The sequence below is a fragment of the Schistocerca americana genome, chromosome 3 (assembly GCF_021461395.2).
Source record: "Schistocerca americana isolate TAMUIC-IGC-003095 chromosome 3, iqSchAmer2.1, whole genome shotgun sequence".
In the NCBI taxonomy this organism is placed as follows: domain Eukaryota; kingdom Metazoa; phylum Arthropoda; class Insecta; order Orthoptera; family Acrididae; genus Schistocerca; species Schistocerca americana.
In genome coordinates, this window is record NC_060121.1 from 329,794,502 (window position 1) to 329,820,094 (window position 25,593).

Below are 25,593 nucleotides of genomic sequence, written 5' to 3' on the forward strand. Positions count from 1 at the left end.
GGCCCCTTTTATTATTAATCCATACTCTGAGTCTTCTAAGTAATTTTTAATTGTGTAGTATGCACTACTTATGAAGAATGTTGTAGCTGCTGCCTGTTAAGAGATTTCTTTTAGTAATTTTTTCACCTGATTTGGCATTTTATTTTACAGTTTTATTCTGTGGAAGAAGATGCTGCTTTGAGTTTTTTGTTTGTTTTTTCCTCGATAAGTGCAAGAAGTCTGTCTTAACAGGCTCTTGTTCCATGATTTTGTATAGAACTGTTCGTGAAATATTACGTAATGTTTTCCCTGAAATGCTTGCTTTTGTGTCTACCAACAGATATGGTACACAGCTATATACACAGAGAGCGCCACATGGCAGGGTCAGTCATGCGGTGTTGCATAGTTGTGGTTAATCGCCACAGAGGGTGTGCGTAACAGGGAACCATATTATGCTTCTGCTGTAACTCATGCAGATAATCCCATCCATACACCTAAGTTAAGCTTTGACGCCATAGAGGGCACTGATAACGGGGCCTACATCCTGATTCTGCCTGACAGACAAATAGTTCGCAAATTGAGATTCATCCACCAACCGTGGATGTAACATGAGTTGGCCAGTCACCGATTGCTTACAGTTGCCATCAATCATCAGTTGCTATCAGTCATCCAACAGTCATCTGATAGTTGTCATGTTGCTGCAGTCATGCACCATATTGCAGGATATGTTGAGTGTTGCAGCTGTATTAGTAACAGAGTTAGAAGTTCACCAACACCAGAGCCAGACCAGACTTACTATTAGGTTAGTCAGTCGTTGTCCGCTGAGTTAGTTTTAGAGAAGAGTTCATACCTTTAACATAGTTTGCCACACCTCACCTTAATGATCATAACACCTAAGCTGGTATTTGTGTGTACCTTATTTTCATTGTAGTCTAATTTGCACTGTGGCAAGACAGATGCTGTGTGCAAGCATGCCACCTTAATACAGCAACTGCTTTCTGTGGTAGGGGGTTCGCTTCCTGTTACCTTTATGTTGGGTACCAATCTTATTTGGTGAATACAGTACTCATTTTGTACAGTAAGGATACACAATTTTTCAAACAGTTCTTTACAGTGCCCGAGTACTACTTCTGATTATTATTGCTACAGCCCTTTTCTGCGGTTTAAAAACTGACTCCATATTTTTTTTTTACGTATAATCCCTAGAAAAGAATTCCATCACTAAGAATTGAGTGTATGTAGGAATAGAGTGTCACCAGAAGACATTAGCTTTACACAGAGATCTGTTGTGGTCAGACGAGTATTTAGAAAGATGTTTCCAATCAAAGAAACATAAATTGAGCTAAAGTTTTTTAAATACCATACATAATCTGACAATTTGTAGACAATGAGTTTTTGATTTCTGTTTGAATTCAATGTTTCCCAATTTTTAGTTTTGTGTTGTAACGGAACTGATCAGTGGCTCATCTTTTGTTCAGTATGGTACTTGTTGATATAGTTAAGGAAAGGATCGCAAGATACACATCATAAATTTGTTATACTATACAAAAAATTCAAATTTATTATTTCACATTTCATATAGATTTAATAACACGAATAATATTAACATCACTATTTTTCCAATAACTTAATTATTTTTAAAGTGTTGGATGTATTTTGAAATTTACTTATGCAATTTCATTATTATTTGAGGTCATCAACATTAAATTTATTAATTATAAACTTTTAAGTCAATTTTGAAGAAAAGATTGTAGGTAAGTAAGTAAGTACGTAATATATTATGTAAATGCCAGTCGAGCCCTTGTAGACAGTGGCCACGCGCTTGTGTCTGTGTGTGTGTGTGTGTGTGTGTGTGTGTGTTTGCGTTATTTTAGAACAAGGGCTTTTTTGTCCAAAACCTTAAATGTGTAGCGATCTTTTTCACTGTGCCTGTCTATGGCTCAATGCCTCCTCCATATGATGAGTAGCAATCTATCCTTTTCATATTGTTTGATATTGTTACAGGTATTATCTCAATGGCACCCAAAAAGAAGAGACGTCGAAAGGCTATTGCTGACAGTGGCTTGGGTGTTTCTGTGCCAGAAAAGGATGCAGAATTAATACAGAAGGAAACCTGTGTTCAAGATGGAAATCTTCATAGAGAAAGCGAACTAGGAGAAAATGATGGGCAGTTGCCACAGGCAGGGAACAGCTGTCTAATAAAAGAAAAAGACCCCCTGGCGACTGGACAAGGGTTTTTGGAAGAAAATAATCATCCAGAAATAACAGGTGACTTCTCAGAGAAGGCAAAGGCAGGTGACACTCTAAGAGAAGCAAATGTCTCCTCAGAATCCAGTCATCCAGAAATAACAGGTGAATCCTCAGAGAAGGCAGGTTCAGGTGACACTCTAAGGGAAGCAAATGTCTCCTCAGAAGAAAGAGCGTGTTCTTCAAATAAAGCCTTGCAACATCTCGAAACAGACTTTTCGAAGAAGGCAGCTGAGTCTTCAAAAGAAGTTAATGTCTCCTCACAAGAACCAGAGAGCCCTCCAAATACAGCAATTGAACTAGTTGAAACAGATGCTCCAAGTGCATACATAAATGACAGTGATTCAGAGAAGTCAATGAGACAACTGCTACGGATAGTGAACATTACATCACAGGTGTCAGATAAAGGGACTGAATTAGAACTTCCTGCCTGTACTGCATGTGCAGAAAGAAGTAACAGTGGTCATGCTGACAGCTCAGAAACTGAAATTTTTGTTGGGTTAGTAAAACTGATTAGTTTTCTAATTATTTCTTACCTTTTTGATTACAATGAAGCAGCAGTCTGATATTGATTTGTATATGGCAAATTCCCCTCAAGAAAATAAGAAACTGTGAATTAATGTAGCTTAATGTTGATGTTGGTGACTCATGGTGTAAGTGCCAGACTCAAAGTCCAGAAGTCCAATGTTGTATCTCCAGTTGGTCCTAGGACCTTTTTTTCCCTCGCTTATTATTTCTTTCACATCCAATAACGCACTATCTGTGTGAAAAATGGCAAGTGGTTTGGACTCCTTTTTAACTGTAGTCATGCTAAAACTCTCTCTCTCTCTCTCTCTCTCTCTCTCTCTCCTCTCTCTCTCACACACACACACACACACACACACACACACACACACACACACACACACACACACTTTTCAGTGTGACTCTATTGTCACATAGTGGTAAGATGTGCCTAAGTTCTTATGATAGGATACATAAGAATATTCACATTTCAGAAGGTGTGCAGAAGAAAATAGTGGTTTTTAGTTATACTGTTGTCTGTCTTTCAAAATGAGTATGTATGTTTCACATTAACTTGTACTAGTTGTAGCTTGTTGTGTTTTTGCTTAAATATATAAATAATAATACATTTTAATTAAGTTCAAAACATGGTCCACAAAGTAAATTTAAGAAAGATGGCAATAAGATATTACTAAGTTCCAGTTACTGTAAAATGTATTTATCAGTATGAAAAAAGGAAGGGCAGGTCACTCGAATCTCAGAATGAGAGAGACTCACCTGAAGTGAAGGTGAGTGTAAATGAAGATGAAAGGGTGTGGGGGATCAAAGGGAGTAGATCAGAGATGGTACAATAGTAAGCATTGTGCCAGCTCCAGCTCCGATACTATATGAGGAGGACACGGTGAACATTATATGAGTGGGAGAGGGGAGGGGGGATGTGATAACAAATCTTAAGACCAGGAGTATGCCTGAATGCAGGGAAGTGTTGTAGGGTAAGCTTCCATCCCCAGAGTTCAGGGGAAGATTGAGACCAGTCCACTTTGAGGATGCCATTACCCAGTTGCTAAATGTGCTATACAGCAAGATCTGAGTGACTTCAGTGCTTGCTACACCACATGGGCTATTTGGGTTCTTCCACTTGATAATAATTTCCGTGAACTGTGGAGATGGGAACTTGCCCTCTGACACATCGTTGCAACCTGACACCCTCCTGGACGTAATCTCCTTTAACACTCCCCTCCCTCTCTTTTTTTCATTATTATTATTACATTATTATTTCTTTCCCTTCTCAGACGTTATGTCTGGTTAAAAATGGAAAGTGACGCAGACCTTGATCAAGCGTGACTTCCTTTTAACTGTACAGTATATGTTACATTGCATTTAGGAACTTTCGGGTAATTGAACATGTATCAATAATTACAGATTTCCGTAGTTGTATGTATACGTTTGGATGTAGCTGTATTGCGTTGATGTACTGGTGTATATTGTGTGGAATGACTCCTGTAGTTGTTAGTATAATTGGTATAATGTCAACTTTATACTGATGCCACATGCCCTTGACTTCGTCAGCCAGTTGGATGTATTTTTCAATTTTTTCTCCTGTTTTCTTCTGTATATTTGTTGTATTGGGTATGGATATTTCGATTAGTTGTGTTAATTTCTTCTTTTTATTGGTGAGTATGATGTCAGGTTTGTTATGTGGTGTTGTTTTATCTGTTATAATGGTTCTGTTCCAGTATAATTTGTATTCATCATTCTCCAGTACATTTTGTGGTGCATACTTGTATGTGGGAACGTGTTATTTTATTAGTTTATGTTGTATGGAAAGTTGTTGATGTATTATTTTTGCTACATTGTCATGTCTTCTGGTGTATTCTGTATTTGCTAGTGTTGTACATCCGCTTTTGATGTGATCTACTGTTTCTATTTGTTGTTTGCAAAGTCTGCATTTATCTGTTGTGGTATTGGGATCTTTAATAATATGCTTGCTGTAATATCTGGTGTTTATTGTTTGATCCTGTATTGCAATCACTGTATATATTGCCTTTTCTTAGCCATGTGTTGGATGCATCTTGATCGATGTGTGGCTGTGTTAGATGATATGGGTGCTTGCCATGTAGTGTTTTCTTTTTCCAATTTACTTACTTTGTATCTGTTGATGTTATGTGACCTAAAGGGTTGTAGAAATGGTTATGAAATTGCAATGGTGTAGCCGATGTATTTATATGAGTGATTGCTTTGTGTATTTTGCTAGTTTCTGCTCATTCTATAAAGAATTTTCTTAAATTGTCTACCTGTTCATAATATAGGTTTTTTATGTCGATAAATCCCCTTCCTCCTTTCTGTCTGCTCAATGTGAATCTTTCTGTTGCAGAATGTATGTGATGTATTCTATATTTGTGGCATTGTGATCTTGTAAGTGTATTGAGTGCTTCTAGGTCTGTGATACTCCATTTCACTACTCCAAATGAATAGGTCAGTATTGGTATAGCATAAGTATTTATAGCTTTTGTCTTGTTTCTTGTTGTCAATTCTGTTTTCAGTATTTTTGTTAGTGTTTGTCTACATTTTTCTTTTAGTTTTTCTTTAATATTTGTATTATCTATTCATATTTTTTGCCTGTATCCTAGATATTTATAGGCATCTGTTTTTTTCCATCACTTCTATGCAGTCGCTGTGGTTATCCAATAAGTAATATTCTTGTTTAGTGTGTTTTCCCTTAACTATGCTATTTTTCTTACAGTTGTCTGTTCCGAAAGCCATATTTATATCATTGCTGAATACTTCTGTTATCTTTAGTAATTGGTTGAGTTGTTGATGTGTTGCTGCCAGTAGTTTTAGATCATCCATGTATAGCAAACGTGTGATTTTGTGTTGGTATGTTCCAGTCATATTATATCCATAATTTATATCTAAAAACAAAGATGATGTAACTTACCAAACGAAAGCGTTGGCATGTTGATAGACACACAAACAAACGCAAACACACACACAAAATTCAAGCTTTCGCAACCAACGGTTGCTTCTTCAGGAAAGAGGGAAGGAGAGGGAGAGACGAAAGGATGTGGGTTTTAAGGGGGAGGGTAAGGAGTCATTCCAATCCCGGGAGCGGAAAGACTTTCCTTGGGGGGAAAAAAGGACAGGTATACACTCGCGCGCGCACACACACACACACACACACACACACACACACACACACACATATCCATCCGCACATATACAGTCACAAGCAGACATTACTTGTGTTTCTTCCATAGGTGGATTTTCATTTATTTTGTTGTGTATGATTGTGTTGATAGTTGTTGATGTTGTTTCAGCTTGTGGGTTATTTGGGGGTCTATGCAAGAATGGTCTAATGTCTGTATTTGTGTCTTTGTATTCTATATATGTCAGCTGAAATTTTTCTTCTATATCTAACATGTGTGTCATTTTGCGTTCTATTTGTGCTTGTTCTGGTGGCTGTCTTAAGATTTTGTTTTCCTCTGATTGTTTAATTGATGCATGTTGTTCTTTGTTTGTTTGCTCTGGGATGTTTGAGTCCATTACTGTATTTTCTTCTTCTTCTGATTGCACATTATTTTGTTCCAGTATTTGTTGTACTTGTTTTTGATGTTTTCTAATTCTGACTGGGGTATCCTGTTATTTTTGATTATTACACGGATCTGATCAGCTAGTCGTTGTTCTGTTAAAAATTTTAATTCTGGGTATCTGGTAATAAATGTTGTGTATACTTGTGATCTGTATCCAGTTGTGTTGGTTCCTAAGTTTGTTGCTTGGTAATAACAGAACATGAGGTGTCGGTTAACTTCATCTGACCATCTCATCCTCTGTCTTTGTTTTCCTTCTAGTGTGGTTGCAGGAAGCATATCCTGCAAAACACCTCTATTTGGATTTAAATCATTTTCCGTGTGGCTAGCAGTGTCGTTACCATTGTGGACGGGCATACGGTTCAAGCGTTGTCCCCGACCATGACAGTGCTTGTCCGAGGCTTCATTAGTTCTGTCCTGAACCAACTAGTCAGACCAAAAGGGGGGTTAGCCCTATTAGTGGTTTGTTCTTTTTGTCACCTTTTACGACTGGCAGAACATACCGGAGGCCTATTCTTTTCCCGGGCCTCCACGGGGTATTATTATTATTATTATTATTATTATTATTATTATTTTCATTATTGTATTTTTAATTATTACATAACCCTTTCTTCTGTCCTAATTCTTAATTGAACTGTTCGTCTCTCTTCCCCTTAATCTGTGTTTACTTCTCACTGTGTTATCATCATCCCCAGGCTGAAGCTGGTACAACATTTACCAATATACCATCTGTGACCTACTTTCTCTGATGCCTTCTGCTTCATCTTCGTGAACCCTGATCCTCACTACAAGTGGGTCTTTCTAATTCTGAGCCCAGAGGAACCTGCCTTTTCTTTTTAATCTTCCCGAACATATCCCTCTCTCTACTAGTATTTCTGAAAGGGGGGTTCTGTGTTCCTTTTATTTTTGTATGTGTCTGTCAGCAGTAAGTACTGGTTAGCAGTTCTGTCTCATAATTTACACTACTGGCCATTAAAATTGCTGCACCACGAAGATGAAGTGCTACAGACGCAAAATTTAACCGACAGGAAGAAGATGCTGTGATAAGCAAATGATTAACTTTTCAGAGCATTCACACAAGGTTGGCACCGGTGGCGACACCTACAACATGCTAACATGAGGAAAGTTTCCAACCGATTTCTCACACACAAACAGCAGTTGACCAGCGTTGCCGGTGAAACGTTGATGTGACGCTTCGTGTAAGGAGGAGAAATGCGTACCATCACGTTTCCGACTTTGATAAAGGTCGGATTGTAGCCTATCGCGATTGCAGTTTATCGTATCGCGACATTGCTGCTCGCGTTGGTCGAGATCCAATGACTGTTAGCAGAATATAGAATCGATGGGTTCAGGAGGGGAATACGGAACGCCGTGCTGGATCCCAATGGCCTCGTATCACTAGCAGTCAAGATGACAGGTGTCTTATCCTCATGGCTGTAACAGATCGTGCAGCCACGTCTCGATCCCTGGGTCAACAGCTGGGGACGTTTGCAAGACAACAACCATCTGCACGAACAGTTTAATGACGTTTGCAGCAGTATGGACTATCAGCTCGGAGACCGTGGCTGCTGTTACCCTTGACGCTGCATCACAGAAAGGAGCACCTGCGATGGTGTACTCAATGACGAACCTGGGTGCACGAATGGTAAAACGTCATTTTTTTGGTTGAATCCAGGTTCTGTTTACAGCATCATGATGGTGGCATCCGTGTTTGGCGACATCGCGGTGAACGCCCTTTGGAAACGCGTATTCGTCATCGCCATACTGGCGTATCACCCGGCGTGATGGTATGGGGTGCCATTGGTTACACGTCTCGGTCACCTCTTGTTCGCATTGACAGCACTTTGAACAGTGGACGTTACATTTCAGATATGTTACAACCCGTGCCTCTATCCTTCATTCGATCCCTGCGAAACCCTACATTTCAGTAGGATAATGCACGGCCGCATGTTGCAGGTCCTGTATGGGCCTTTCTGGATACAGAAAATGTTCGACTGCTGCCCTGGCCAGCACATTCTCCAGATCTCTCACCAACTGAAAACGTCTGGTCAATGGTGGCCGAGCAACTGGCGCATCACAATACGCTAGTCACTACTCTTGATGAACTGTGGTATCGTGTTGAAGCTGCATGGGCAGCTGTACCTGTAAACGCCATCCAAGCTCTGTTTGACTCAATTCCCAGGAGTATCAAGGCCGTTATTACGGCCAGAGGTGGTAGTTCTGGGTACTGATTTCTCAGGATCTACACACCCAAATTGCGTGAAAATGTAATTACATGTCAGTTCTAGTATAATATATTTGTCCAGTGAATACCTGCTTATCACCTGCATTTCTTCTTGGTGTAGCAATTTTAATGGCCAGTAGTGTATTAGATTTCTCGGCTAATTTTCCTTCAAAACATTCTTATAAATTTTGTATGCATAGAAAAAAAACAGTCAATATGGCTATAAATTCTCTCAAATTCACCAATTGTAAAGAAGTAGTACAATTGTCTGCCATAGTTGGAGTCTGTAACGATGGTGAGAGAGTTCAGAATTGTTCTGCATGCCTACATCACACATTCTCCAACAGGCAGTGAAAATTCAGTAGTGTTCTGAGTGCTCTGCTGTGAATGTATGTATACGAGCATTATATGTGGTCATAGTGAGTTATTTAGTGAATTTTTACTTCTTTTTGAGAGTTTTCATTGCTGATAATGGTGCTGAACGACAAATTCTACACAAGCAAGCGAGAGGCATTATTCGCAGTATACAAGTACATTATTTTATCAAGTGCAAAGTACATGTATGTCTCTTGGAACCAACAACAATGCTATCCCCGTCCTTAGTTTGGTCTGCATGAACTGCCATTGTTCCTGTATCGGACTATAGACCCAGAGTACATTATAGAACCAAGATTTGTAAGTGTTTTAAGTTCATACACCCACTTAGAGCTGTCTGATTTTATTTGTAAAGTGATATAACATGAAACAAAGATAGAACTTCAAAGCCGCCATTTTTTAACATTATCTTATAACATCCAGAACATTCAGTAGTGTGCAGATATAATTTCATTTTTCATCCCACTAAAAGTTACTATCTTTAAGACTTTAACGCCTCTCTCTCTCTCTCTCTCTCTCTCTCTCTCTCTCTCTCTCTCTCTCTCTCTCTCTCTCTCTCTCTCTCTCTCTCTTCTGCACTCATGCCCATGTTTCAAATTATTTGATTATTGTGCCTGTTTTGAGATGTTGGTCAGTGTTAATGAAAATGGTTGTGTTCTGATAGTGACATAAGAAGTTAATAATGAATATATGCATTTCAAGATATTATCTTTTCTTTCTATGTACTTGTTCTTGCTACTTACTTGATTTCTTTTAGTGTTAAATTTTTTATTCTCTTATAAATTCCAGGACTTCCAGAGAACCAAGAAGTTCCATAACTTCCCAAAGACCACATAATGATGAAAACTTCAGTCTGAGTAAGATATGTGCTTCTCAAAAAACAGGGCAGTGTGTGGCAGAAGGTGAAGAACTTGAAGATGTGATCATATCAAATAACCATGATGTTCCTCCAATTGGGCATTCTCTTACTGTTATCAGTCATAGCTGTCCTGAAGATATTGGGGTACGAAGGCAAATACTTGTATCTGATCGACAGGGGTTGCCAAACTATGTTTTACCTCCAGATGGAAAAAAGATGCCTTCTAGAAGTAAAACTGGTTTCCAGCTTTACCGGCCTAATTTTACAGGATTCCGTTTCAGTCGTCAAGACTCCGCGATACGTGAATCACCAGAATTTGTGGAACAACAAAATAGAGGAAGTAAGTAATGTGAAACTCTCTTTCACTGCTGAAAGTAGCCCTACAGGAAAAGCTTCCTATGCATTCTGAAACTAGTCTGTGTGCTCTCCCTCCACCCCTTCCCCCTTAAGAAAATGTAGAACGTACACTCTGCTGGCTTTGGGCTTTGTGAAATGATAAGGATTTTCTTTTGCCTGTACAGCTATGTGGTATTTCTGTTTACCAATTGACACGAGGAGGTGAAGGTTAGTTCTAGAGCTTATACTGTTAAGAAAGGCCAAATGCTGCTGTGCCAGAGTGCACAAGAAACAACTACAGTTCAGGAATATTGGATCTATCACAAGGTTTGCGACTAAATCTTCATTTTACTTTCCACATATGGTCATGAGAAATGTAAAATGTGAATGTTAAGACTGGAATGCAAAATTCTAGAGGACTTGATCAGAGTGCAGTTAGATTAACAATGTAACCTATGGATCTACCTATGCTTCAATACCCAGTTATTTATTACTCCCAAGGGGGTAGGTCTCACCATAATATGTAGCAGATACAACATAATACAATTGTTAAAGAAGTGGAAAACTAGAAATACAAGAACACTGCCTGGATTTTCACAATCACATCCTTCTTCAATGTAAGACTCCTGCTAGGTTCCTCCTACAGCCCCACCAGAACAGAATTCATGAGTTTTTGGAATGTATGAGGCATCTGTCAGTTTTTGGTTTATTTTTCATATTAAACTTGAAGTTATACACTAGCGTGGAAAATAAATCAAAAATTGTCAGCTGCATGTGGAATAGAGTCGTCAAAAATATCGTCGTCTGCTTTCTAATCCATCATTGAGTTAAGTTGCAAAGCAGCCTATTTTTAGTTTATTTTGACACTGTTATGCAGTTTTAACCTTACTATGAAAAATAAACTAAAATCTGAGAGTTGCGGATGCAACTGTGGAGCAGTGTTCAAAGAAAACAAAGTATTACATGATTAACGAAGATGCAAAAATGGAAAAATTAATTGTGGTTAATGAATGTGTTTTGTTTAGCCATTAATTAGTAAAGGAACTCAACAGGCAATAACAGTATAGGGATGGACAAAAATATGGAAACACCGTGAGAAATGGACACTTGAACACAAGTGCAGATGCTAGCCAAGCCTGCAGGTTGTGCTGTTTTATTTCACCATGAACAGCACCTGTGTGATGTCCTCAATACATTGCAAGTGTCAGTCATAGTCAGAACGATGTTATGTGTGGTTCTGTCAGAGGTAAGTGAATTCGAATTTGGGCTTGTTTGATGGGGTGCTTCCGTACCCAAGGTAACCGAACTGCATGGTGTTTCAAGAGGCACCATGTCGAAGATTTATACCACACCCAAGAACAGAAGGAAAATATCATGTGCTAAGTCACAATGTGGACAAAAGTGTGTTAAGTGATCGTGATAGGCCATCACAGAATATGACTTAAACGAAAAATAGAGGACAACAGAAAAATCACTGGAGAACTGGATGTCATATTCGCGAACTCTTTCAGCATCAAAACAACAGTGAGGGAGCACCAGAAGCAGTGAATTTCAGGGTGAGCTGGAATTCCAGACCCACTCGTCAGTTATGCAAATCCCTGTTACTGGAAAACAAGGTGCCAAAGCAATAAAACCAGGGCTGTGGGGCAATGGAAAAATGTCATTTGGACAGATGAGTTTTATTTCACACTGTTTCCAACTTCTGGACAAGATTATGTCACAAGAGTGCACCAGGGTGGTTAAGTGATGGTTTGGGCTTCCATATTGTGTTACTCCGTGGGTGCCGTGGTTACTCTGTGAGGCCACATTACTGCCAAGGACTACATGACAATTTTGGCTGACCATGTTCATCCCATGGTACAATGTTTGTTTCCCAGTGGTGATGTTGTGTTCCATGATAACAGGTCCCCTGTTTATGCAGCTTTCACCATCTGGAATTGGTTTTGTGAGTATGAGGATGAGTTCTTGCATCTCCCCTGGCCACCACAGTCACCAGATCACAATATTATTGAGCCTTTGTGGTTTAGTACGGGGTGAATTGTGTGTGATCACCGTCTATCTCCATCATTGTTATGTAAAGTTGCCACTATTTGAAAATCATACAGGACCTGTATTTGTCCGTTTGGAGATGACTGGAAGCTTTTAGGAGTGCAAACAATTTTCCTAACATGAATTATGCTAGGTGAAGTGTTGTGTTTCTTGTGTTTCCATATTCATGTCCAAACGCCGGTGTGTAACCATAAACTATTTGTCACAAATCAAAGTCTTTCACATTGAAGCTCTAGCTCCAAACTTTACTTCCAAATGAAACCACACGATACAGTCATTGTCATCAGTGTCCTGGCCAAAGGCAGCTTTTCATGTGATCTGTCTTCTGCCACACTCTTCAGGTCCAGATAATTTCCACTTATTTATGTCATCTTTCATCTTGTATCTCCTCCTTCCTCTCAATCTCATCCCATGAAATCCACCTTCCAAAGTGTCTGTTAGCAGGCACTCCCATCTCCTGGTATGACCCATCCAGTTCTTATTCATTTCTCTTATAACCTACAGCAATCTTCTCCTCTCACCAACACTTTCCAACACTCTTTCATTACTTACTCTTTCCATCCAGCTTATCATCTCCGTTCTCCTCCACATCCACATCTCAAGTGCTTCTAACCTTTTCTCACCATCTTGTCTCAGTGTCCACATTTCTGCTTCATAGAGTGCTACACTCCAGACAAAATCCTTTCCAAGTCTTCTCCTCAGACTTTTGTCTAGTTTGCCACATAATAATCTCCACTTTCTATTGAATGCCTTTTTAGCTATAGCAGTTGAGTTCTTACTTCCTGATGGAATCTCCAAGTTTTCAGTAATCATACTTCCAAGATATTTACATGCTCTTACTTGGCTAATAACAACTTGTCCTATCTTGATATATTTCAGTCTTCTTCCTATGCTGATCACCATACTCTCTGTTTTTGCAATAGTGATTCTCATCCTATATTCCACGCAAGCATCATTCAGATCTTTAAGAATTTTATTTACAGTTTGTTCACTTTCTACCACTAATACCATATCACCAGCAAATTGTATACATTCTGTTCTCTTTCTACCAGTACACACTCCTCTTTTTCCATCTAAACCTGTTGCAATAATCTCTTCTAGATATAACTTGCACAATAAAGGAGAGAGGCAACAACATTGCCTAACACACTTTCGAATGCTACTTGCTTCAGACATTTAATTTCCAATCCTTATTCTTGCTGTCTGTTGTAACTATAGATTCTGTATCAATCATCTCTCTTTCCCGTCTGCTCCTTTTCTCTTCAAAATATCAATCAGCTTTTTCCATTGTACTCTGTTGAAAGCTTTTCCGAAATCAATATCCCTCTGCGGGTCCAAGGGTTAGAATAGGCCCGAGGTATTCCTGCCTGTTGTAAGAGGCAACTAAAAGAAGTCTCTCACTTTTTAGCCAAGTTCAGGTCCCATTCTGTAGTTTGATCTGCCACTTTCAAAATTCCACAGAAGTGAGGGCCATATGGGGAAGGATTCCTTATGTGGTGCACAAGTGCCCTTAGATTCATTCTCCTGAATCTCTCGTCATGGCTTTCCATCTCCACCTGCAATTCAACTGTTTGAGCGAGGACACTTTCTGGGGTATGTCATCTTCCCCCATTGTCTGCTGTCCTCTTTCACCCCCATGACAATATTGGGTTTCTCTGCACCCACTATCCGGCACGGTAGCCAGTCCATTGTGGTGGGGCTGTCATGTACCCATTTGGTGGTAGCCCCCTGACAACACAGGGATTGCACTGCTGATGCCTGAGCTGTAAACTCCCCAAGTATGCCAAGGAGTATATGCCTGTCTTCCTGGGGCATCAAGACTCCCGGCAACTGCCATCACGCCAGTTGGCCTTTGCTATGGCTGTGTGGTGCCCGTGGGGAGAGCCCCTGATAGGAGTGGGTGGTATAAGGGCGGATGACCTGCAATGAAGCAGACTAAGTCATCTCCTGCTGGTGACTGTATGGCACCAGCAGTCTCTAAGAAAGACAAGATAGAATACAATGCCAACAAGTATGACCCTAAATTGTTTCCCTACCTCACTACAGCATGGGAGGAATGTAGAGCTACAGAATGGAGAGAGCCACATTCACCTCATTTTTTAATCTGTAGCAGAACCAATGGAGACTCTTTTCTACCTTTGAAGTCTCAATTTTTCGTTGAACACCCTGAGGATAAATTTGGAGAAGTGGCAGCGCTGCCCAAGATGCGAAACAGTGCAGTCTTGATTCAGGCAGCATCCCCTGCCCAATCCCGAGCACTATTCACCTGTTACAAGCTGGGTGATATTCCTGTTTCGCATCACTCCCCATAAAAGCCTCATCATGGTCCAGGGGATTATTTTCCATCGTGACCACCTAGTGCAGTCTGACGATGAGCTCTGCGCTAATTTAGAAAGTCATGGTGTTAATTTCATCTTGCACATTTACAAGGGACCCAAAGACAACAGGGTTGCTACCGGTGCCTTCATCTTGGCCTTTGAGGGCGATTCATTGCCTGAAAAGGTCGAGGTGACGGCTTACCGCTGTGACGTGAAACCATACGTCCCTCCTCCTATGCGGTGCTTTAAATGCTGAAAGTTTGGGCACATCTCTTCCTGCTGCAGTTCTAACGCCACTTGTCGAGACTGCGGAGGTCCACTGAGCCCTGATACTCCACCTCCCCTGCGGAGGTCCACTGAGCCCTGATACTCCACCTCCCACTTGCATCACCTGTGGAGTGCACCACTCCCCGTGCTCACCAGACTCCCCAGTACTTCAAAAGGAACGGAAAATCATGAAGTACAAGACCCTGGACCAGTTGACTTATACAGAGGCTAAATGTAAATTCGAAAGATTAAACCCAGTTTGGTTGACATCGACATACACTGCAGCTACGTCACCATCGCCGTTCCAGGTGCCAGAGGTTCCTCACTCTGTGCCACGAACAGTGGGCCCTCCGGGCCACCAGAATACATCCGCCCCCTTGGTGGTAGGGGGAAAATCTTCCTCCATTGCTCCAAAGCACCTACTTCATGTGCAAGCCCCCCCCCCCCTCCTAAACACAGAGATCACTGGTCCCCTCCCCCCTGCCAGAGAAGCAACAGCCTCCTCCGGCTCCTCTCGTGTGGAAGGGGTCCGTTGGGCCCTCTCTCCCAAGATCTCCACTAATGCCATGGCGGACACTCACCAGCGGATAAAGAAGCCAAAAGCTGCTGGACGAAGAGCTTCACAGTCTTCCTCCATACCTGAAGCTGCTTTGGAAAAATCTTTCCAGCAATCCCCTAAAGAGAAGCAAGAGCGCAAGCAAACTAAGAAAAAGTCTGCGAAGAAACAGGACCCTCTGGTGGCCCCAACACCACCACTCCCTATCAATTCCTCATCTGAGGATGCAGTGGACATCTTAGCATCCCCTGCGGACCTGGATCTCACTGATGCCTCATCCACCATAGAAATGGCTACAAATACTCAGTCGGAGGTAGCAGGTGACCCTCAGGCATAACCTGCCTCCTTGCGTGCTTCATGCCTTCCCATCCTCACAATAAAGTCATCCTCCACTGGAACTGTTTTTTTTTTTTTTTTTTTTCACCACCTGGCTGAGCTACAGCAACTGTTAAGCTTTACATCTGCTTTTCACATTGCCCTTAGAAGCTATAAGGAATATTACAGGAACCGTAGCAACTATAATAGAGTGCCAGGTGGAGTTTGCGTCTATGTCTGGAACTCAGTATGCAGTGAACCCGTGCCCCTACAAACCCCTCTTGAAGCTGTGGCTGTCAGGATAAGGAAGACGCTGGAAATAACTGTCTGCAACGTATATCTTCCTCCAGATGATGCAGTACCCCTGAATGCATTGGCTCCACTGATCGATCAACTCCCTAAACCTTTCCAACTTTTGGGAGATTTTAGTGCTCGTAGCGCCTTGTGGGGTGGCACAGGTCTTACTGGCCGAGGCAGAGATGTCGAAAATTTACGGTCACAACTCGACCTGTGCCTCTTAAATACTGGGGCCGCCACACATTTCATTGTGGCACAAGGCACATATTCGGTCATTGATCTCTCAGTTTGGAGTCCTGGCCTTCTCCTATCTATCCATTGGTGAGCACATGACGACCTGTGTGGTAGTGTCCACTTTCCCATCTTCCTGTCACTGCCCCAGCACCAGGGCCACAGACGCCTAACCATATGGGCTTTAAACAAGGCACACTGGGAAGCCTTCACCTCTGCTATCACTGTTGAATCACCCCCACATATTAACATCGATGTGGTGGTTGAGCAGGTAACTATAATGATCATTTCTGCAATGGAAAATGTGAGCCCTTGTTCTTGAGGATGCCCCAGCGAAAGACAGTCCCTTGATGGTCGCCAGAAGTTGCTGAGGCAATTAAGAAGTGTCAGCGAGCTCTACAGCGGCATAAGCGGCACCCTTCCCTGGAGCACCTCATAGCCTTTAAACGGCTCTGTGCCCACATTCGCCAGCTTATCAACAGACAGAAACGGGAGTGTTGGGAGAGGTATGTGTCGACTCCACCATTGGGTGACATACATCACGTTCCCAAGTCTGGGTAAAGATCAAACGAGCTTTTGGGTATCAGACCCAAACAGGTGTTCCTGGTGTTAACATACATGGCGTGTTACCTACCGATGCAAACGCAACTGCCAGGCACTTTGCTGAGCACTATGCTCGCACCTCTGCATCGGAGAATTACCCCCCCCCCCCCCCCCCCCCCCCCAGCCTTTCGCACTCTCAGACGGCGGATGGAGGGAAAAGTCCTCTCGTTCACTACACATCACAGTGAAAACTATAATGCCCCATTTACAAAGTGGGAGTTCCTCGGTGCCCTTGTACATTGCCCAGACACAGCTCCTGGGCCCGATCAGTTCCACAGTCAGATGATTGTCTGACTACAAGCTATCGGCCCATCAGCCTCACCAACATTCTTTCTAAGCTACTGGAAAGTATGGTGTCTCGGCAGTTGGGTTGGGTCCTGGAATCAGATGGCCTACTGGCTCTGTGCCAGGGCAACTTCTGCTTGGGTCACTGTACCACTGATAACCTTGTGTCCCTCGAGGCTGCCATCCGAAAAGCCTTTATCAGACACCAACACCTTGTTGCCATCTCTTATGATTTACTAAATGCGTATGAGACCACCTGGCGACATCATATCCTTGCCACATTATACGAGTGGGGTCTATGAGGCCCATTCCCGATTTTTATACAGAATTTCCTGTCGCTTTGTACTTTCCATGTCCAAGTTGGTGCCTCCCATAGTTCCCCCATATACAGGAGAATGGGGTCCCGCATGGTTCTGTATTGAGTGTATCTCAATTTTTAGTGGCCATGAACGGTCTAGCAGCAGCTGTAGGGCCGTCCATCTCACCCTCTCTGTATGCAGATGACTTCTGCATTTTGCACTGCTCCACCAGTACAGGTGTTGCTGAACGGTGCCTACAGGGAGCCATCCACAAGGCGAAGTAATGGCCTCTAGCCCACGGCTTTCAATTTTTGGCCGCAAAGTCGTGTGTTATGCACTTCTGTCGGCGTCGTACCATCCATCCAGAACCAGAACTTTAGCTTACTGACAATCCCCTCACTGTAGTGGCGATGCATCAGTTTTTAGGACTGGTTTTTGATGTCCAGTTGACTTGGCTTCCTCACCTTTGTCAGCTTAAGTGGAAGTGCTGGCAGCACTTCTATGCCCTCTGCTGCCTGAGCAACACCAACTGGGGTGCAGATCGCTCTAAACTGCTGCAACAATACAGAACCCTTGTTCAATCCCACCTTGACTATGGGAGTCTGGTTTATGGCTCGGTGGCACCCTCAGCATTGCATTTACTTGACCCAGTGCACCACTGTGGCATTCGACTAGCGATGGGAGCTTTTAGGACGAGCCCTGTGACCAGCATTCTCGTGGAAGCTGGAGTCCCTCTATTGCAGGTCGGACGTGCACAACTGCTTGCCAGCTATGTTGCACACGTTCACAGTTCTCCTGCTCATCCAAATTACCATCTCCTGGCCAAACACACTGCACGGAAACCGCTTTTGGAGATCAGCATTCCAATAACTGACCTGCATTCGTTTTTACGTCACCAGGTATTTCGGCTTGGGAGATGGAATGGCATAGTCTCAGTATGCACAATAAACTGCATGCCATTAAGGAGACTACAAATGTGTGGCAGTCCTCCATGCGTGCCTCTTGCAGGGTCTCTGTGGTTCTTTACTGGCTCTGCATTGGCCATGCTTGGGCGACCCATGGCTACGGCTACCTCCTGTGCTGTGAAGACCTGCCTCAGTGTCGATGTGGCGCCCGGTTGACAGTGGCCCATATTCTTGTGCACTATCCCGCTTTGACTGACCTGTGATGTAATCTTCAGTTACCAGACTCGTTGTCGCTAATTTTATCTGACAACGCCTCATTGGCTGATTTAGTTTTACATTTTATTCGTGAGGATGGGTTTTGTCATTTGATCCAAATTTTAGATGTGCTCTTTGTCCTTCTGTGTCCTCCACCCTAGTGCTTTTAGGATGGCGGTTTTAATGTGTTGCAGAGTGGCTGGCTTCTTTTTATACTCATGATCAGCCAGCCATGATAATCTGTTTTGTTGTTTTAATCTCTTCTACCTGTTTCTTGCATTTCTGTGGTTTTCTTCTCCCCTTTTTTCCATTTAAGTGTTTGTTGCCCTTCAGTCGTTCTTGTGGTTTTTTTCTTTCTCTCCATTTTGTGCTGTCGGTGTTGCTTGTTTATTCTCACCCTTGTGGCATTGTTTTATTCGGAACAAGGGATTAATGTTCTAGCAGTTTGGTCCCTTTCCCCCTTTTTTAAACCAACCAACCAAATCAATAAAACCAGCATAAATTTCTCTACCATTCTCCATATATCTTTCGCCTATGATTCTTATCAAACCAATAGCATCTTCTCTTCCTTTTCCTCCTCTAAATCCGAACTATTTGTCCCCAATCCATCTGTCCAGCTAGCCATATAGCCTTCAGCGCTCTCAGTAATTCTTTAGCTGCTTGAGAAATTAGGCCACTAGTCCTACACTCTTCACATTTTTTGGCATTTCTCTTTTTCTCAGTTGGTATCATGACCAATTGCAAGAAAGTCATCAGGCCATTCCCCTTTGTCATATATCTCGTTACAGAGGTAGACAAGGCAGTGGGGGTATTGGCAGTTAGAGATGTGCTTTAACTTATTCCTACCATTACACATTTGAATCAATAGTCAGCTGATCAGTGGGTGAAACAATAAATAATTTAATCCAAGAAGCTTTGCAAATAATCCCAATTGCAAGTTATTTGAACTGTGTTTTTTTTTCACAATTTTAGATAACCTCTTATAAGAATCACAAAATGAAGAACATTTGTTCCATCATTTATTACTGTCTTTTTTTAAACATAGCTGCACAACAGCAACGGTTCCACGTAATAAAATTATAAACAGCCGACCAGTTGCAATGGATAAAGAAATCTTTACCTAGGTTTCAACAAATTTAAATTTGTCTTCTTCAGATGGTGGCCTAAGGACAATGAACATCATAGCTTACATTAAAAGGTATGAAACTTAAGTCAAGAATAGATTTTAACACATATTAGAGAGCTCTTGTATTACAAAAATATGAGAAGGACGCCTGGTACTTACAATTTTACATTAGTATGCACTGATGTATCATCGCCGTTTTTACAAATTTCTGCATAGATCCATTTGTCCAAATTAAAATATAGCCCTAAAAATAGGGTTTGTCATGTATATGTAAATTAGTACATGGATGTTACAGAGCTCACGAGCGACTGAATGTAATCGGCCAGCGTAGTTACACTGCGGCCAGGGCAGGTGGCGCTCATGGCGCGAACCATGTGCCGATTGGCGTACAAAAGCAACGTGTAAATTATCAGTATTAATAGCGTCTTTAGATAAAGTAACATTAAAGAGAAGGAAAGCGTTTAACACTCCCCTTATAACAGTATGGGAGCCTTGGTAGCATTAATGTAGTTATACATCAAAAAGGCAGGTGGTGCTTACGCTGAGAGTTACGTACAGTGGCATATACAGCCAGAATATAAAAAATTACATTACAATATTAGTGAAGCGCACACACCGTATATATGTCAGAACTTTAAAATTAACAATAATGGCTCTTAAGACAAAATTACGAACCCTGGTCCACAATCCAGTTAATACACATTCTCAGGGAGCCAACGTTTTAGAGCCAGAGAAAATCACATAAGGGCCGATGTAGTGGCAGCCATACATCGTGAGAAAACCACATTACATAAAGGGTAGTGAGCTCAAAGATTTGAAAGTGCATCATAGCTTCCTGAGAAAATAGACCACTGAGGTTACCAGCATTAATGTTATACCATAAACAGTACAGGTTTAAAGCCTTCGAAAAATTGTCTACAAGCAAGATTCAACTGGTCGTTCAGTATATTACCGTCTTTGAGCTCTAGATGTTTAAAAATTTGTAACTCTTCCCACAGATCTAGTCTACGCCCTTTGACTTGTCTGTGTAGGATAACCGTGACAAGTTTCATACCTTTTAATGTAAGCTATGATGTTCATTGTCCTTAGGCCACCTTCTGAAGAAGACAAATTTAAATTTGTTGAAACCTAGGTAAAGATTTCTTTATCCATTGCAACTGGTCGGCTGTTTATAATTTTATTTATTACTGTTGTTATATCTTTGTTCTAAGACAAGATGTTCTTCACGGTGAATACAGTTATTATTGAGGGTTTTGGGGTCAGCAATAGTTATGCTACAGCACAGTTGACTAAATATCAATTGTTGCACTCTCTTACATTGTTCTGGTAAATTTGTGGCAGTATGGTGCTTCAGATAACACAATGTCATTCCTTTTTGCAATGAAGTTTCCTTGTTGTCTTATTCCTTATATAAGCCAATGAACCCCAAGTCTTTTATTCTGTTGCCAGCGAACAGTAACGATTTTATTCACTAGAATAGAGCCAGTTCAGTCTTCTTAGTGGTATACCTTTTATGTAGAGTAAATAATCTGTGCGATTATTAATCTCCTGACTCTCACACTAGTAGGAATCAATTATCTGAGATAGTTGATTGTAAGGACTTGGAAGCCCCAGAGGGCTGGTATTTGTTCTCTCGTGTATTTAACATTGTGTCACAAAGTGCTCAATACTAGAGAATTGTCTCAAAGAATAAATTCTCTTATCACTTCCATTGAAACTTTTGAAAAAATTCCTTAATGCCACATGAGTGGCTGGAAAAGAGTAATGGAAGAGTCTTAGAAAATTTCAGCAGATATCTGTAGGAATGACTAGCAGCCATTTATTTCCCACTAGAGGACTCGATTAGAAGTACATCTTTCTAAATTATACATTAGTTACTTCACCATAGTCATGACTTGTATAAGATTAGCAGCAATGCATTCTTTCTTCTGTTGTGTTTAAATACACTGATGACACAAATATTATGACCATGCCCACCACTAGACTGAACGTCACGTGGTGGCACAGCGAACATGTGAAATGGTAAGGAAAGCATAGAAACAGAGCAGAGACAAATTGTGAATCATGTTAGCAATGATAGAGGCTGCAAATGAGGAAATCCCCTGACATAAGCAACTTTGACAAAGAGCAAATTGTTATCATCTGCCACCAGCAAAAAATCATCTCGGAAAACATCATGGTTGGTGCTTGTCATATGCTTCTGTTGTGAGCATCTGTGGAAATTGGTTGAAGCAGGCCCGGATCGGGGGGGGGGGGGGGGGGGGGGGGGGGGGGTCAAACCACGGTATCCGACCCAGGAAGCGATTTCAGGGGTGCCAAATTCATATTCTTGGAGAGAAAAACCTTGTTTCACAGAGCGCCTAGCCAGCCACTGGCCGAGCAGTTTTAGGCGCTTCAGCGGGAACCACGCTGTTGCTACGGTCGCAGGTTTGAATCCTGCCTTGGGCATGGATATGTGTTATGTCCTTAGGTTAGTTAGATGTAATTAGTTCTAAGTCTAGGTGACTGATGACCTCAGATGTTAAGTCCCATAGTGCTTAGAGCCATTTTAACCAGAGCACCTAGCATCTCGCGCACATTGGTCTATCGATTATTCATTTGATTTTGAAACTCATCCCTGTTGGTTTTTGAACACACTACACATTGATGTCTGAATGAATCATAAGTTGATTTTTGAATGTGTGCATAGTGTTCATGCTGTCTCTGCTTGGGGAATCCCCAGCGCATGCTAAAATAAAAAAATTTCCTGCAGACAAAATGGGATAGGGCTATACGAGCTGAGCCAAATAAACCCGAATGGGTGAATGCCAATCGCAGTTTGTGGTTAAGTGGGTGTGCGAATGTTCAGCATTGTTATAATTATTAGTGACATCCATAGATTCACATTACGACAATGAAAATAAATTACTAACAGGAGTAACAGGTAAGGAAGAGCACATATTATCTTGTTGGTGTATCCAAGAAAATGAAATTTTTGACAAAATTTTTGCCAGGTTGCTACACCACTAAGGGCCAGTTGTACCATCCCCAGTTAGCAGCTGCTAAAGTTCTATTTTCGTAATAGTGTGGAAAATGCGTTGTAGGAACATCTAATAATGCCTAATCGGAGAATAAACATAGGATAACTGAACTGGTGATTGTGATAGTGTTAGTGAAGTTAACCGGAGAATGAGTTTTGACAATGGCAGGAATGGTTACAGTATTAGTGATGACAAGATTGATTGTTAGAATGAGGAAGGAAAAGAAAATGGGCACATCACACAAATTATATGGAAGAATATGGAGATTCCGAACTTATACAAAAATTTTGTACCACTACTTTTCGATGTCATGCTTGAGAAACTGGAGAATATGAATCAAATGCAAAACTATTTCCTAACATAAAACTTTTTTCTTGTAGTAGGCCTATAGACATTTGATATTGGTACTTCTTGAATTATATTCTGTCATGTTATTTATGTAAAAGACGTACATAAAAATGGTCATTTGTGCCAAAACAGTCTCGCTTATTTGGCATGTGTTACAATTGCTGCAATATTAGAAAGGTCTATTTCATTTTATCTAGCAGACAGTGACAAAGTAGGTGTAATCAAATTGAGAAACCACACCAGTCTTGGGTGCTATACATATTAACAGCTTTTCCAGTATTAGACAAGGAGATTTTAATTTTTCATGTAGCATAACATTGGATGAACTTTGGTGAGGTAATAGATTCTTTCACAGAAAGAAAAGCATGCCGTGTAAAGCTTTAGTAAGATTACAGGGAATAAATGCTGGGACCTAAGGATTGAAGAAATGTGTACCAGACTGTCTTGCTTGTCTTTTGTCTTTACTGGATTTAGGTTTCCTATACTTAATTTTATGTCGCACAAAAGAGAGAGTTTTTAGCTAATAGGCAATGAAGAGTGCAAATTTCCTGAAGAGTTCTTATTCTCCCACTCGCAAATAATCCCACCCTGTATTAATTGTTAGGCTTTTTTCTTTCCAAGGGAGGTAGGATGTCAAACCAGCCAACAGGGAGCTAGAGAGACACCACAGAACATTTTAATGTCCACTGTTCTGAATATGGATTTGATGGCTTCCATTACAAAAAATACAAATTTGAATTCCCCAGAGTGAAATACGCTGCACTTTGGCTCACTTAAGATCAAATAACATGTCTTATATTTCCTCAAACCTAAGGAGTCCTTCCAATCCTGGGATTGGAATGACTCCTTACCCTCTCCCTTAAAACCCACATCCTTCCCTCTTTCACTCTCCTTCCCTCTTTCCTGATGAAGCAACCTTGGGTTGCAAAAGCTTGAAATTTGTGTGTGTGTTTGTGCGCGTTTTTATTGTGTCTATCTACCAGCGCTTTCCCGTTTGGTAAGTCACAGCATCTTTGTTTTTATATATAATAGAGGGAAACATTCCACGTGGGAAAAATATATCTAAAAACAAAGATGATGTGACTTACCAAACGAAAGCGCTGGCACGTCGATAGACACACAAACAAACACAAATATACACACAAAATTCTAGCTTTCGCAACCAACGGTTGCTACGTCAGGGAAGAGGGAAGGAGAGGGAAAGACGAAAGGATGTTGGCTTGTTGATAGACACACAAACAAACACAAACACACACACAAAATTCAAGCTTTCGCAACCAACAGGTGCTTCATCAGGAAAGAGGGAAGGAGAGGGAAAGACGAAACTCTTTGCCTTTTAATATGTCTGCTTGTGTCTGTATATGTGTGGATGGATATGTGTGTGTGTGTGTGTGTGTGTGTGTGTGTGTGTGTGTGTGTGTGTGCGTGCGTGAGTGTATACCCGTCCTTTTTTCCCCCTAAGGTAAGTCTTTCCGCTCCCGGGATTGGAATGACTCCTTACCCTCTCCTTTAAAACCCACATCCTTTCGTCTTTCCCTCTCCTTCCCTCTTTCCTGACGAAGCAACCGTTGGTTGCGAAAGCTAGAATTTTGTGTGTATATTTGTGTTTGTGTGTCTATCGACGTGCCAGCGCTTTCGTTTGGTAAGTCACATCATCTTTGTTTTTAGATATATTTTTCCCACGTGGAATGTTTCCCTCTATTATATTCATATCATTAATCTGAACCCAACAATTACGTTTGTTATTGTCACTGTTGCATTTCGAAATCTTTTCTGTCGTCTTATTTTCTCTTTCTGTTTGTGCCAGTAGTTTCACTTTGTATTCACCTTCTCCTTTTTACCGTAGTCTACTATACAATTTCATTCCGCCTATATATACTCAATAATATGTCACCCACTTCCAAACCATAACAAAAAAAAATGAATAAATAAATAAATAATAATCCGCTTTCAACACTACCGCTGCCATAAAATCCACCGTTTCTGGTTCACGAACAGTTCCTTTCACCTATTTAACAACCATTTCGGCTAGTTCTGATAACTTTCGCTTTATATCCATTTCCGTTTTTCCCACATCACTGATAATTTTTAGCCGCTTCCCACAGGTTTTAACGTCATTATTTCTGCGCCAGACAATTGTTAGCCTCATTTTCATAATCTGCCACCACAAAACCACTCCTTTTAATACATTTACACGCAGTTGTTTCGAAATTTTCCCGAATTTCTCCATCCTTTAACGTGTTTTGGCGGCAACACAACCACCTATCCTTTGTGCACATCGTTGTCTACCAACCCAAGTTCACCACAGGATCAACATAGCCCAGCTTTAACCAACACTTTTTCGCCTTTTTTTTCACGACAGATCTCCAGTTACTTTCTAGTTCACCTTTATCTCTCCCCATATATTTTTATTTTCATTTTCATTTCAGCCTCATGTTACACTTTCCACCTTCTAATACCATGTCAACCTCACAACACCCCCACAATGACCCCATTAAGTGAAACTCTTTGCCTTTTAATATGTCTGCTTGTGTCTGTATATGTGTGGATGGATATGTGTGTGTGTGCCCGAGTGTATACCCGTCCTTTTCCCCCCCTAAGGTAAGTC

At 41.2% G+C, this 25,593-nt stretch overlaps 1 protein-coding gene across 1 annotated transcript in view; it reads left to right on the top strand.

Annotated features, from left to right (window-relative positions):
* LOC124605582 overlaps window positions 1-25,593 on the top strand; it is a 130,617-nt gene that overhangs the window by 44,297 nt on the left and 60,727 nt on the right. Inside the window, exons 2-3 of the mRNA XM_047137364.1 lie at window positions 1,984-2,725; window positions 9,706-10,115. Of these exons, the coding sequence (XP_046993320.1) occupies window positions 1,995-2,725; window positions 9,706-10,115 (1,141 nt within the window). The 5' untranslated portion in view covers window positions 1,984-1,994. The remainder of the gene's footprint in view (window positions 1-1,983; window positions 2,726-9,705; window positions 10,116-25,593) is intronic.